This window comes from Ochotona curzoniae, unplaced genomic scaffold (genome assembly GCF_017591425.1).
Source record: "Ochotona curzoniae isolate NIBS_2020 unplaced genomic scaffold, NIBS_Ocur_1.0 scaffold_4506, whole genome shotgun sequence".
In the NCBI taxonomy this organism is placed as follows: domain Eukaryota; kingdom Metazoa; phylum Chordata; class Mammalia; order Lagomorpha; family Ochotonidae; genus Ochotona; species Ochotona curzoniae.
The window spans coordinates 4106570-4121663 of record NW_024467119.1 but is presented as its reverse complement, the minus strand read 5'-3'; the positions used below and the strand labels follow the sequence as shown (position 1 = coordinate 4121663).

The following is a 15094-nucleotide window of genomic DNA, read 5'->3' as shown; positions in this document are numbered from 1 at the left end:
ATAGTGGTTGCTTCCTGACCATAAGCAAGGCTGACCAAGGCAGATACAAAGTCCCCAATTGAGCCATGTTCTACCCAAGCTTCACAGAAAACTAACCAACGGTCCTTGCTTCTGGGTTGTTGGAATTGCTCAATAAGAAGTCCTCATGAAATGAGGACATCTCACCCCAGGAGCTCCTTAAATAGGAGAAGTCCTACACTGCATGTGTGTGGTGCCTTTACTCAAGACACCTGCCTCAGAGGACTGCAGCCGGCTCCTCTCCAATCACCGTGCACTGCCTGAGCATCTGTAAGTACTGAAAAGCTTTGAATTCTCACTTTAGATTTATGTCATTAAACTCTAACCACAATCTATGCTTGAAGAGAACTGCAATGGATGAATCCAGGCATGTGAAACCCTTGCTGAGGCCCTTCTGTAACCTCTGATAACTTCTGGGACCTTTGGGGACAGGACCTGTCAAGTGAGTTAAGAGAGAAACTTGAAATGACTTGGTGAAAAAAAAACATGTGCTGCCAGCATGTCCCCTGGAGACAGAAATACCTTCTTCAAGCATGTTTTTTTTTTCCTTTGTATAATGTCTACTTAGATATTGCCACCATTAAAAATAGCTTTTTTATGAATGAGTAACAAGCAGAAACCTCCTATCCACCGGCCAGTCTTGAAATGCTGTGAATGCTGGGGTTGGGCCTGGCTGAGGACTAGAACTACAAACTCAATCTGTCTTCTAAGTGGGTGGCAGGGAGCCAGCACACACAACTGTCACCTGTGGCTCCCAGGGCTCTGGTAGCAGGGCTGCCATCGGCAGAGCTAGATAGGAAACACTGGCACTCCAACAGGTGTTGCTGGCTTCCCTAACTGAAACATTAAACACTGAGCCAAATGTCTCCCCTTTCCCCAATTTTAAGTCAGATCATTTGTTTTTTGTTAATGAATTGTTTCTACTTATTTTTGTATTTGAATGTTAACCTGTAGTGGCTTTATGGTGTGTAAATATTCCCACCTGTTTCCTGGTTTGCTTCTCATTCTGTGTACGGTGACCGGCGCTCTGCACAGGAATGTCAGTTCAGCACCCCACTGCTCCTTCAAGCTGTAACTGTCAAGTGCTATTGCTGCCACATACAGGAAATCTTGGCACACCCAAGTCAAGAGCTCGGCCTCCTTTTGCTCTCTAGTAGTTCTACGGCTTCAGGTCTTCAGCTACTTTAGGTTAATTTTTATGACTTGTCTTGATCAGAAGCAAGTTGTATAAATATGTAAAATCATGCATTTGGACATTTTAGATACATACAATTTATATGGTCACACAATACTGAACAAAGCTGGAGGAAAGTCTTCTGGTCTTAGATTAATCATTTCCTACTAATATTTGAATGCATTTTCCCCCTAGCCTAATAGGTTTCATGTCACACCGCAATAAGTTTCACAAACCTGCAGTGACCGACTGTACTCACTGGGTGTCCACATACAGGCTGAGGATCAGAGATCCACAAGAGCAGAGGAACCATCTGTAGAAATGAGAGGCAGTTGTTCCATGATCTTATTGAATAAAATCACTCCCTCCTTCCCTTCTTAAATATTAAAAGGCAAACAGCAGACGACAACAATGTCTCTACCAAAATGATCAGTTTCAGCCTGGAAGAGACAGTAAACACAGAGCTGTGCGATGGTGAATGTGCCAGAATGAAGGAGCATCCTGGGCTCTTGAGGACAATGGCAGGCCCCAGCCTACCTACATAGACACACCTTCTCTAATGGCAGCCTTTGTCTCTGAGCCTGCAGACCCAGCAGGCCCATGAATACGAACTGACACCTTGCTCCCCACACTCAGGCTGCTGCTCTCCCATCCTACAGGTGACTCCCAGCGATGAAGACCCTCGCTCTCCTGGCTGTCATGTTCCTGGTGGCCCTCCAAGCCCGGGCTGAGCTCCTCATGGTGAATGCTGATGAGGTTGTGGACCAGCAGCAGTCAGGGGCAGAGGACCAGGACGTGGCTGTGTACGTGAAAGAGGGAGAAAGCTCCATTCTTGAAGCTCTAGGTGAGAGTTACCCCCAGAGCAGAGCTGTATCAACTTAGAGAAAGAATGGGGCGTGGGCTGTGGAGTAGCTTGGGGGAGTAACTGAGATGATGTTATCTCATCTGCTTGGCCAGCAATTCTCTTGCCAGCAAATTGAGAAGGGAATGTCACATGAATTTGAGACATTTTGTTTTAGCAGAATGTCCTGATTCTGAGGCTTGAGTATAGTTTTCCTTGTGTTTAAGACGTGGAGAGATGCTTGGACTAGTTATTAGTTTCCAAATGGGTGGATTTCTCTGAAGATTACTTGAACTTTATGTGCAAAAGGAGGGTTCATAACTGCAGGCAGGACCAGGCCTGTGGGCTCAGGTGAGTGTGATGAGCACAGAGCAGACAGAAAACACCATGGGGATTGAGCTTGTGAGTGGTCAGTACTTGTTCTTATTCCACCTGGCTGATTGTTGTGGTACCAACTGTACTTCAGACACCCTAATGGACACAATTATTGCACAGGTAACTCCTTCAGAATGCTCCTAATCCCCTCTGACACCTTCTGACCCCAGTGCCTTGTTCTTCTCACGTGTCTGCAGGTGTCAGCACAGGAATTGTCTGCACTTGCAGAAGACGCTTGTGTGTATCTCGGGAACGCCGCTCTGGGGTCTGCATCATCCGTGGTGCCCGATACCCACTCTGCTGTCGCCGCTGAGATGAACAACAGGGAAAAGCTGCTTCTCTCTGCTTTGTGGTCTTTATGGAAACTGCTATGACTCCTGTGCCATGTCCTTTCCTCTCCAACCCCAAATAAAGAGCCTTAGCGAGTGCTCGGTGTCTGTGTTACCTCGATGCTCATGGGGACCTTAGCCTGGACCTCAGGAAGTGAGTCCCAGCATCTTAACCTGGTTTAGACAAAGCTCTGGTTGGAAGATCTAGCTCGAGTTGACTTGAATGTGGGTGTCAGGTAGAGGAAGGTGATCAGAGCTCTACCCATCTCTATTTGCTCTCACCTCTGCCTTCATTCAGATGAGAGCCTCCCCCACGGACATTTCCAATGGGAGGCCAAGCCACAGGCTCCAGTTTCATTCCTGAAACATCACCATGCCCTTGTGTAAAGTGGAGGAGTTTCTGTGGAAAGACCCAGATTCAGCAAAGGTCCCTGATGGTCTGGGGTTTCATAGCCTGTGAAATCACGTGTGTTCAGTCTGGAATGGGCTGTTAACAAAGACCTAACGAGTAGAACAGGAGCGCACACCCTGCTGAACTCTTCATGCTGTTGTCTTCACCTGGGACTTTGTACATAGAAAGATTTCACACTCACACCACTGCTCGGGTGCTTTGAGGCACGTGATCGCTGGAGTGAGTGTAAAGTGCTGGGAGTCTGCTGGTGTCTTTAAACTGCATTTTGAAAAGGGCACTCAGCTAAATTGAAGAGTCAAATCCTGAGTCTTGCCATCTCTTGCAATTTCCCTTCTAGGAATATCCAATCCAGACTTCCTGGTCCCCCACTGTGCCCTTGTCCTTCCAGGTCTCTGTCTCTCCCTGTTCCTGGTTACTCAGCACCACAGGGAGGCTCTCACTGAAGGACTTTGATCTGCTCTGAATTTCCTTCTGCACACACCCCATACCCTGGCTTTGCATGAAGTTTCAAGTGTTATTACATGCTAATCATTTACATGAAGTTCCAGCATCCCATATGGATACCAATTTATATTATAGCTGCCTTACTTCATGTCCCACTCCCTGCTTATGGCCTCGGAAAGCACCAGAGAATGGCCACGTCCTTGACACCCTATACCCTCATAGGAGACCCAGATGAAGCTACTGTCTCCTGGCTTTGGCATGTCCCAGACCTGAGCCTTTGGGAAGTTACCAGCAGATAGAAAATCTCTCTCTCTCTGTTTCTCTGACCCCTTTTCTCACTTTTACTCTTGCTCTTTCTTTGTAACTCTTTCAAGAAAATAAATAAATCTTTTTTTAAAACTGTCTAAAAATAATTAACAATTAGGGCCTGATTGCACATCAAATCATCTCCTATGCTACTGACCAGATGCCTAAAGCATCATTGAGGTCCAAAGGTCATCAGTCTTGGCAAATCAGGTGATCGGGGAAGAAGTGTTACCTGGTACTGGACAAGTTAAAAGAATGAGGTTAGTGAACTGTGTTAAATTGCCCTTCAGCTCGCAGACAGATGACAAGATGCCATTGTGAGGTTCCAGACCTGGGAAATGTGACCGTCAACACCTGAATTGGGAGCTCTGCACATCACATGCCAACTGGACGAAAGTCAAACACATTTTCACTTTAACTCCTTCAGTCTTAGCCTGGTATGCTCATTCCCTAACGCCTGAGACCCAGGTGTCAGCTGTCACTTGGATGCACAGTAGCACAGGAGTATAACTTCTGGGTGCCTTTATCTCCCTGAGGGCACACATTCAAGCAGTCCATGTGTCCAGAAACCATTGGGAGTCACAGGGAACATGGTCAGTTCATAAGCTCCAGGAGGTGTAATACTTTGGAGGGCCTTCACATAAATGTCCAAACCTGCCTCATTCAGGAACATGACCTGGAAGATGACCTGAAGGAGCAACAGAAACTAGGTCCTGGTGTGGTCCCAGTAGCATGTGACGAATGATCCGCTGAGGGCAGAGATGAGCCTCAGCAACAGGCGACTTCTCCCACAGGCAGAAACTCCCATCAGTATGCAGCTGGCCTGGGACTCATGCTTTGAGAGCCGGATGGTCAGGATTGAGGGTTTGTTAGCTGCAAGGGAAACCTCGTGGTCTGCTCAGGCTAGATGCTATCCAGAAACATTACAATGGAGGCTTAGCCCTGAACATTCTGTGTGCATGGTCTAGTCACATTCTTGCAGGGAAACTACATGACAGTTACCATGGCCTTGATTTCACAGTGTACAAAATGATGCTGACTCTCCTCAAGAAGCTACTGAGCCAACTGATCAGGGCAGTGCCATAGGTGCAGGGTCCAGACCAAACTGCACCAGTTCCCGACAGCTCAACTTGTAGGTGATATGAAACTGTGAGATGGCCTACGTGAGATGACAAATGTGTATTCATTTCTTGCAAATATGAAAGCAAATGCACTGGAATCCTTCCGCTGTGGAACTGAAAGAACATATTGGACAAGTCTACCTCCGCTGGCCCCATCCTTCCATGCTTTGACTTAGATTTCTCAACCTTAGTAAGAGACATAGGGGCTGGAGTTGTGCCCAGTGAATTCAGCCATGACCCCGAAATCCAGCATCCCTTATAAACAGCAGTTCAGATCATTGCCACTCTGCTTCTGATCTGCTACAGCTGGGAAGGCAAAGAGGCTGTGAGTATCTGGTCCCCTACCATCCATGTTGGAGACTCAGGTGGATTTCTGGTCTCCTAGCTGCAGCCTGGCCCCCCTTGGACATTGTGGCCATTTGGGAGTGAAACAGTGGATGAAAGATACCCCTCTCACTGGGAGCGCCTGGCAGGGTAACTCTTCTGCTGGGCTGTGCCTCCCTCTGATCAGCACAAGAATCAGCACTGAGAGTGGGCCAGGCTGGACAAAGTAGCCGCACCTTCAGCATATGTGTGGGCCATGTCTGGGGGCAGATCAGGCTAAATAAGCCTTAGCACCCATAGGTGTGCACAAGAGCTGGATGGGATGTGGGTTGTGCTGTGCTAAGTAAGGAAGGTGCTGACATGTGCAAAAACTGGGGCTGTGGGTGGGTCTGGTAGGAATTAATGGAATTTGCCAACTAGGCCATGGTAACTGTCATGTAGTTTCCCTGCAAGAATGTGACTAGGCCATGCACACAGAATGTTCAGGGCTAAGCCTCCATTGTAATGTTTCTGGATAGCATCTAGCCTGAGCAGACCACGAGGTTTCCCTTGCAGCTAACAAACCCTCAAATCCCAACCACCAGGCTCTCAAAGCATGAGTTCCAGGCCAGCTGCATGCTGGTATGCATGAGGTCCTGGTTTGCAGTGGGCTGGCTGCACTGGGCTGCTGCACCCATCCGTTTATGTGAGATGTCAGGCTAGGGAGGACCTGACCGACAGCTGTATCCACAGGTGTTGACAGCTGTATCCGGGGACATGTTAAATCTGACCCTACACTGGCTGGTGCACACAAGAGTCAAGTCTGGGATCACACAGGTGAGGTTTCTTGAGGGCCTCTTAACTACACCACTGGACTCAGAACCCGACATTCCAGAAGATCACAGGTTGTATGGTTCAGCCATGAATTGTATGTGTTGTCATTGGGCCCCCTTAGATGCTGATGTCTGTACAGTGGACAGCATGCCCAGAGGCACACAGGGGACATGATGGCCAGCTCATCTGGGCCAGCAGGGAATGTCAACTGCCTTGTCAGAGGATGGAAAGCAGAACCAGTTGGACAATTCTCCTGGCCAAGCCAGCAGCATGTTCCTGGGTCTGTGGATGCACTAAAGTAAACTTTGTCAACCAATAGGTCTTGGAAAGATTTTCTCAATCATGGAACAACAAAACCAGTAACTTCTCAGAACTATCAAAAACATTCTCCCCCCGCTGTAAGCAATGGCTTAGTTCCATTGTACATAGGCAATTGTTACACTGCTAAAAGAAAAACAGCTAATAGCTGGCCGGCATCCAGAACCTGGTTAATGCCAAATTTGTGTTAACTATACCAGTATGGAAGTATAGTCACCTATCTCTCTCTCTCTCTCTCTCTCTCTCTCTCTCTCTCTCTCTCTGTGTGTGTGTGTGTGTGTGTGTGTGTTTTAAGAAAATACATGGGTGGCAGATGCTGCCCTACCAACAGGGTCTGGGGAGCCATGTGTGAGTGTGCATGGGCTCTGGGAGGCAGGCAGGGCCTCAGGCCAGCACAGCACAACACTCCACACTGGAGGACCGGGCACAGGAGGCTGTGGCTGCTCAGGGAAGTGAGCCTGGAGATGCGTAGGAGGGAGGACTGCTGAGAGAGAACATGACAAGTAGGGAGTGACTCCTGGTGGACTTCCACCAACCTGGTTACTGCACTTGCAGATCAATGAGAGGCTGACACTGGGTGGTTTAGAGGAGGGAAATTGGAGGACCTTTTCTAGCCAAATCAGTACACCTGCCCATGTGGGAGACCTGAGCTGAGATTGTTGGTAACAACCACCATCTACCACCACAAGAAAAAAAAAGCCATGGCTGGAGCCTGGCATGGTAGCCTAGTAGCTAAAGTCCTTGCCTTGCATGTGCCAGGATCCCATAAGGGTACCAGTTCTAATCCCGGCAGCCCCACTTCCCATCTAGCCCCCTGCTCATGGCTTGGGAAAGCAGTTGAGGATGGCCCAAAGCCCTGGGACCCTGTACCTATGTGGAAGACCAGATGAAGCTCCAGGCTCCTAGCTTCAGCACAGCTCTGGCCATTGAGGCCACTTGGGTAGTGAATCAACGGATGGAGTGTATTCCTCTCTGTCTCTCCTCCTCTCTGTATATATGATTTTGCTATATATATATTTTAAAGCTGTGGCTAGTGCACCTGCCTGTCAGGACTCCACCGTAGAACCCACCAGGGAGTATTGGGACAGGGGGTAGACCATGTTAGGCTAGGCCATGATACTAACCAGTTCACAAGAGAGCTGGCTCTGGGAGTAGATTCTGTGGGGGATCATGGACTTATACCAGTGGAAACGCCGTATCAGCTGACTTGCTTAAGGGAAGGGGGTAGTGATTGCTGACCTGCCTCTGACCATGGAAGCCCCCTCATATTCAAGGTTTCTGGGGTTGAGAGCAGACAAGGCTGATTCAGGCTGTAGCACCAGCAGGCACACCCAAGAATTAGGTGTGAGGTGGGCCATATTGAAACATCCACCAACACACACAAAGGCAAACACTTGGTTTGGGGTTGGAGGAAGGCTTCCACATAAGGGCCTACCATTCCCCTGGCACACATGGAATCTGGATCTGGGAATGAGCCTGATGGGAAACTTGGGGAATTCCCCTGTGGTCCATCAGTCCCACTGGGTCAGACCACTGGCATGTGCAAGACCTATGACTTGGAGCAAGCTCAGTCAGGGAGCTAAGGAGATGCCCTGGCTGGACTGTGGTTCCCACTAGCGAGCATGACAACTAGAATATGAGAGATGAGATGGGATGAACAGGGCTGCAGCATCCCTGGGCATGGGTGTAGACTGGGTCTGGGATGGTGCCAGACTGGGCTAGGCTCCAGAACCTGCTATTGCTTACAAGAGCCAGGGTCGGTGTAGGACAGCCTGGGCTAGGTCTCAGCACCTGCTGAACCATGATAGAGGTGGGTTTGAAGGTGGACCAAGCATGGCTGGAATGTGCATCGAACAGTAAGAGCCAGAATGGGTGTGGCCTGCTCAGGCAAAGCCACTGTTGCTGCCAAGGGTAGTAAATAGACTAAGTCTTTCTCGGCTAAGGACCCACCAGTGTGCGCCAGATCTGCCAATGGGATGTGACCTGATAGAAGAACTTGAGATCTCTTTTACTAGGATTCAGTCCCTGTAGGAAAGCTCAAGAAACAAGGCTGGGAGCAGCTGAGACCAAGCCAGATTGCAATACCTGCTGGTAGGTATACATGTAGGTCAGGCTGAACCAGTTCATAGCACCCATTGGAAGATGTAAGAAACAGGACAGGGTACAAAATGGGCCAGGTAGGACCATAACACCAAGTTCACATTAAGTCAAGGAATGGGAGCTGGCTGGGCCAGGTTAGGCTGTAGTACCCACCAGCATGAGTTGGAACTGGGGGCAGGCCAGGCCAAGCCAGCCTGAAGCACCAGCTGGTGGATGCCATGGTGAGGCGAGCCATGGCATTCTAGGCTGTAGCTCCCATCAACACACGTAAGACCTTGGACGGGAGGCAAGCCCTACAGAGGAGCTGCTGGAGCTATTCTGCTGGGCCATTGCTCCTGCTGGTGAGGGTGACAGCTGGGCCTTGGGGAAACCATTCTTGGCAGGGCTACAAGCCCATTTCCTGCATGTGACCTGGGTTAGATGGAGTGACAGGCTGGGCTAAGTGACCTTATCCACTGGTGCATACACGAACCAGAGTAAGTGTAGTTGGTTGGATTTTGCCATAGCACCAGATGGCAAGTGCTGGGGCTGGAGGGCAAGTCCCATCAGGTTAGACCATAGAACCACCTGGAAAGTTCAAGATCTGGGAAGGGGAGTGGGCCCAGGAGGGGAATTGTGGGCACCCTTCTGATGTGCTGAAACTCACAGCAGTGAGCATGAGAACCAAGGCTGGGGCTGGCCTGGTTATACAGGCAGTGAAACCCACTGGCATGAGTGTGTGCTGGATAATGGAGTTGGTTGGCTTGAGCTAGACTCCAATGCCCACTGATGTGCAGGAGAGCTGAAAGGCATGTGGGACAGACTGGAGCAGTCAGCTGCACATACCAGCATGCGCAGGAACCAGGGCTGGGGGCAGGCCTAGTTCAGGTTTTGGGGGATTGCTCTAACTAGTCTTCAGCTCCTGCTGGTATGAATGAGGGCAAGTATGTGGTGGACAGGGTTAGGCTGGACTGCAGCATCCATTGATTTGAGTGTGAGATGGGGCTGAGGACAGAATTAACAAGTGATGCAACCACCAGTTATAGGCTGATGTGAGAGGACTGAGCCATACCCCATACTGGAAAGCACACACAGGAGTCAGATTTGGGATCACCTCTAGTGATGCTTCTTTGGGGACCACCCCAATGGAACCACTGAACTCAAAACTCCAGCCATGGCAAAAATCACAGGATCTGTGGACTGACTGTGGAGGTTATGTCTCAGAACTAGGTCTCTACAGTTGCTGAAGCATGTGCACTGAACAGTATGCCCAGGTGCACATGAGGGCATGACAACCAGTCAGCTGAGGTTGGCAGAGGACATCTAGTGCCATGGAGGACAGAGCAAATTGAACAGCTCCCCAACAAGTATCTGGGCAAATCGGATTCTAAGATGGACTATGTGAGCCAATGAACCTTGGAAGGATTTCCTCAACTTGGAGCAATGAAATCAACAACATCTCAAACTATCAAAACCACTTAAGTATCCTCAGAACATGCTCCACATCAGGGACCTTGGGATGACATCCGATGGTTTTCCTCCATTCCTGGGTACTGATGTGGTTGGGTTGCTGCCCTCTTCCCTTTGTCTCCACTGTCCCCATATTCCAGATGAAAAAAGGAGTTGGAGGCAGTTGTCTCGTCCACTTTCTGCTATTTCTCCACCCTACCCACCCTAACTGTTGGTCCACATGGGCATATATCCCTCTCAAATATGTGAACATCATCAAAAATAAAATGAATTTATTAGTAAAAACAAATAAATAAAATAACACCCTCAGAACACTCTTCCCTAGATCAGGGTCTCTAAAGCATCAAAAGACCACCCCCTCCCTGAGTGCTGATGCAGTTCGACAGCAAGGAGCAGTCTCCTCCACATCATCCCTGTGAACACAGATGGAAAGGAAAAATTGAAACGTGTGCCACCCACATTCCTCCACAGCTCAGAGGCCAACACAGGCATGCATCTCTCCCAACTATGTAAACAACTTGAACAAGGGAATTAAGATTTTTTAAAGGATGCACCTCTGTGTGTCTTTCCCTCTATGTGAAACTATGACTTTCAAATAATAAACAAATAAATGTCTTCAAACTGCATAAAAGTACCCAGCCAGCAGTTCCAATTCACACTTTCAGCAAATTACAGGAGACACAGAGCACAGTTGTAAGTTTTGTGGGACAGGTGTTGTGGCACAATGAGTTAAACCACTGCCTGTGACAACAGCATCCTATATGTGCACCACTTCATGTCCCAGATGCTCTGCTTCTTGGGAAAACAGAAGATGGCCCAAGTGCTTGGATCCATGCACCCTCTTTGGAGAACTGGAGTTTCACAATGACTTTGTTGTTGTTCCTTGTCTCAGGGATCCCCAGCGTCTCCATCCTGTAGCTCTGACTGAGATGGTTTTTGCTGGTTTTAGAGGGAAACATTGACTTCCTCACGTAGATAGTCTGTTTCCCTGTTTCTGTTTCCTATGGACTTTCAGGTCTGTGGACTTTCTTTTTCAAGCCAATTTTGTCTATGTTGTTTGTGGCTTCCGAATTTGTGGCTAAAGAGGCTTTGGCCTCAGTCTCTTCAGTCCCCTCTGCTGTTTCCCTTAGCCACCTGGGTAGTATTCCTCTCTGCCCACAGTCTGTGGAGACAGTGGGTCTGCGGATTTACTGCGGAAGCTCATAAAGTTAGCTCTGCCAGTGGTTTCTAAGCTATGGGACTGCTCAGGCTCACCAACAGGTGGTTCCTGTGACTGGTGTGAGCACCCCTAAGGATCTTCACATTCCTGGTATGGGGCTTTGGATGCTGAGTCATTTAGTTAGTTCGTTAGTTAGTTAGTGAGTTATTATTTTATGTTACAGTTCCATAGGTATGGGATTTTCCTAACCAATTCCCTTTCCCCCACTGAGTTCCCCTATATTATTATAATAGTATCATTCTTCATAAACAGTGTTAAGTCTATCATTGCAAGCATGGACAATGGCAGAGAGTCCCACATACCATTGTCAATATATACTCAACAGTTTCATTGTAAGTCCATCTTTGATCTGAAAGTAGAGATGCATACTGCATTGTATCCTCACATCTGGATATGATAGTCTCCATTACACAGTTACTGTACATCCCTTTAAACGAAAAGCCACAAAACAAAATCAACAACAGGAATAAAAATAGAAATTTACAATGCCATAAAGTTAAATTACATGCTACTGGGTATGATGGTCTCCTTTACGCAGTTACTATTCAACCTCTAAAATACAAAGCCACAAAACAAAATCAGCAACAGGAAGGAAAAAAACAAATTTACAGTGCTGTGAGGTTAAATATCATGCTACTGAATGACTAATGATTTGCTGAAGAAGCAAAAAAGAAAATCAAGAACTTCTTGAAGAAAATGATGTCACTATATGAACTGTTAGTGGAAAACCTAATATGTGAGAAAAAAATATTTTGAAGAAACGAATCTAAAATAAAAAATATCAAAATCCATCATATAATTTCTGCTGATCTTTGTTGGTGAGATGTTTCTCCCATAGGCAACAAATAGATGGGTTTTGTTTTCAAACCCAGTCTACTAATCTATGATGCTTGACTGATGTAATATAAATAGGTGGTAATTTAGTCCTGTCATTTTAGCAATTGTCTATTCATTGATTTAATCTTTTGTTGTTACTTTACTGGCATGTTCTTCACATTGGCCTTTAGTTTGCTGGATACTATTCCTCTTCTCTGTCAAGAGAACATCTTTAAGTATCGTTTGTAGGACAGGTTTGCAAGAGGCATATTCTTTTAACTTTACTGCTGCCTGACAATTTTTTGCCTTTAGAATTATGCAAATATCACTATTACCTTTATGGACATGTTAGGGACACAATGGACAGCGACCCAGGACAGAACAGTCTCAGAAGAGCAAGTAGTGGCTGTGGGCAGGCTAATACTCCTCACCCTCATCTTCTCCCTCAGCATGGTCTGCTCCCACCTCCTCATAATCCTTTTCCAAGGCAGCCATGTCCTCACGAGCCTCAGTAAACTCTCCTTCCTCCATGCTCTCACCCACATGCCGTGCATGAAGGCACGCTTGGCATGCATCAGGTCAAACATGCGGTTAAGATGAGTGATATTTGCATATAAAAAGCTCTCATGTGTGTCATGTCAAGTGGATTGTTTCAGAACTGAGTTGATGAGTGGTGATGAGAATCCTAAGTCAGCAGGCTGGGTAAATACACTAGAACTGAAAAGTTGTGACAGTGAGTCAACAGGTCTGGTACACTGGGCCAGGGCACTTGAACTAAAATGTGTTTCAGTAAGTCATTGCATAGCAGGTAACGTTTTTTGGCACTCCTGGCTCAACCTGTAATCTAGGTTCCTATTGATATGTATGGGAAGGTGGCAGATGATGGCCTAGGCGCTTTGGTCCCTGCCACCCATATGAGAATTCTGCATGAACTTTCAGGATTCTGACATCAGTTTGACCCTAATGCTTTACTGGGACCATTTAGAGAGTTGAGCTGATGGAAGGTAGAGCACTGTTACCATGCCTTTCAAATAAAGCTTTTACAAGTGAAAAAAAAAAAATATATATATATATATATAGCTTCTGGCCTGTAGAGTTTCCTGTAAATCTAACTGCCATTCCTCTATATGTCAATTGATTTTTTTTTTCATGAGAGCATTTAAAGGATCTTTTTGTTCTGTTCAATTGAAGAGAGCTTGATTATCAATGTGTCATGGGGAAGATTGCTTTTGGTCAACCCTACTGGCAGTTCTGTGCTCCTCTCGGATGTTGTTTCCCAATTCTTACTCCAGATTAGGGAAGTTTTCCCTTACTACTTGATTAGATACACTTTTAAACTCAGTTTCTCTTCCTGCACCTTCTGGACTCCCATTACTCTTATATTTGATCTTTTAATAGTGTGTTTTAATTCTTGAATACTTTTGTTTTTTTAGCTTGACCCAGCTCTACTTCTAGCTTTTAGATTGCTTCCCCATTGTGGCAAGAAATATCTTCCAATTCTGAGATTCTTTCTTCTGCCTCATGGACTCTATTATGGAGACTTAACACTGAATTTTTACTTTGTTCTATTGCATCCTTCATTCCCAATAAATTGGCTTATTAGTGTTGCTACTTCCTGTGGGACATACTCCTTAAATTCCTTGAACTCTTGTATGTGCTTCTCATTGTTGACAAGAAGCTTTATAATGAGTTTTCTGAATTCTGTACCCCCCATTTTTTTATGTATTCCTCAGTTAACTCTGAGGTTGGCAAAGGCTTTTGCTTCTTTGAAGGGGAGTCTTCCGTAATATTCATTGTGCCTCTGTCTCTTCTTTTGTTCTTGATCACTGTACTTTTGGCTAGAAGATTCTTCTCCTTAGGACAAGTTTCTAAGCTATGTCCTTCACAGGTCTACAGTTCAATTTTACTTATTACGGTTGGTACACAGTTCTTGTTTGCAGTCACATCTGCCACTCCGTCCAGTAAGTAGTGACCAGTACAATGCGCTGAGCTCAGTGAATTTGTCCCCAGCTCAGTGCATGCACAGCTCATTGTTGTCCCTGCGGTCTCAACGCCTTTGCCACAGTGTACAACATGGCACCTGATATGCCACTTGTAGAGTTCTTGATCTACTGTCTTGGAGCTATCTGGACCCATTTTGGGTAGAACCTGTAGAGTGCCACAACATTGCAATTCACTGAGCCAAAAATGAATTTACTACCAGCTTAGTGCATGTGCAGCCCTGTCCTGTCTTTACTTGCCTGCACAAAATTGCACCTGATTCAGCTCTGTTGGATGTCTGGGCTGTGAAATCCACCCTGTCCCCGCACTGCATGTTTGGGATCTGCTGTTCTGTCTCTGCTCCTGGTCAAATCAAACAAACCAGCTAGGATGAGCCATTCTTTGTCTGGGTGTTCCTCCTGAGCTTCCAGTGAACTCCCTTCCCACCTGGTTGCTGGTGGAGTTCTGGCCATTAGTGCAGTTCAGATCACTGCTGGCTAAACGCCACTGGGATATCTGGTCAGTGCAACACCACACTGTTGTTTCTGCTGATTTCCAATACCCACCAGTCTCCAGGTGCTCCTCTGCCTAGGGTGTGTTCTTCCTGTTTCCTGGAATGTGCCCTCTCTGTGTTAACCCTGCCCAATGTTTCTCTGTCCATTTAGATGTTTTCTTACCCTATTCCACCCTGATTCCCTGGTTGCTGGGTTTTAATGTTCACCCAGGTGAAGCTTTCCTTGCTTTTCACTCTGGGATTCTTGCAGTTGATCCTGACCCAGTCTCTGCTCCCTCCCCCGCCCAGGGATCCAGTGTCTCCCTCTCACTGGACTCCAGCATCTGGCTGAGGGGATTCGAGTACAATCCCTCTGGGTGTGGGGTAGGTACTGTTTTCCTTCTCTGAGTCCCACCGTTGGCCAGATCATCCTCCAGCAGCTCACTCAGCAGCATGTCTGCCCCATTCTGGAGTGAAATCCATCAGGTGGGCCTGTGAGCTTTTCTCAGCCTTGCTTCCCCTCACCAGAGTTTTGTCCTATAGCTTTTTGCCTTGTGCTGTC

At 47.1% G+C, this 15094-nt stretch overlaps 1 protein-coding gene across 1 annotated transcript; it reads left to right on the top strand.

Annotated features, from left to right (window-relative positions):
• The first annotated feature begins 224 nt into the window (after nt 1–224).
• On the top strand, nt 225–2834 carry LOC121147261 (corticostatin-3-like). Its single transcript, XM_040967080.1, has 3 exons — nt 225–288; nt 1852–2036; nt 2606–2834. Exons 2-3 carry the CDS (start codon nt 1865–1867, stop codon nt 2719–2721), a joined length of 288 nt encoding a protein of 95 aa, XP_040823014.1. The 5' UTR covers nt 225–288; nt 1852–1864; the 3' UTR covers nt 2722–2834.
• Nucleotides 2835–15094: the final 12260 nt, after the last annotated feature.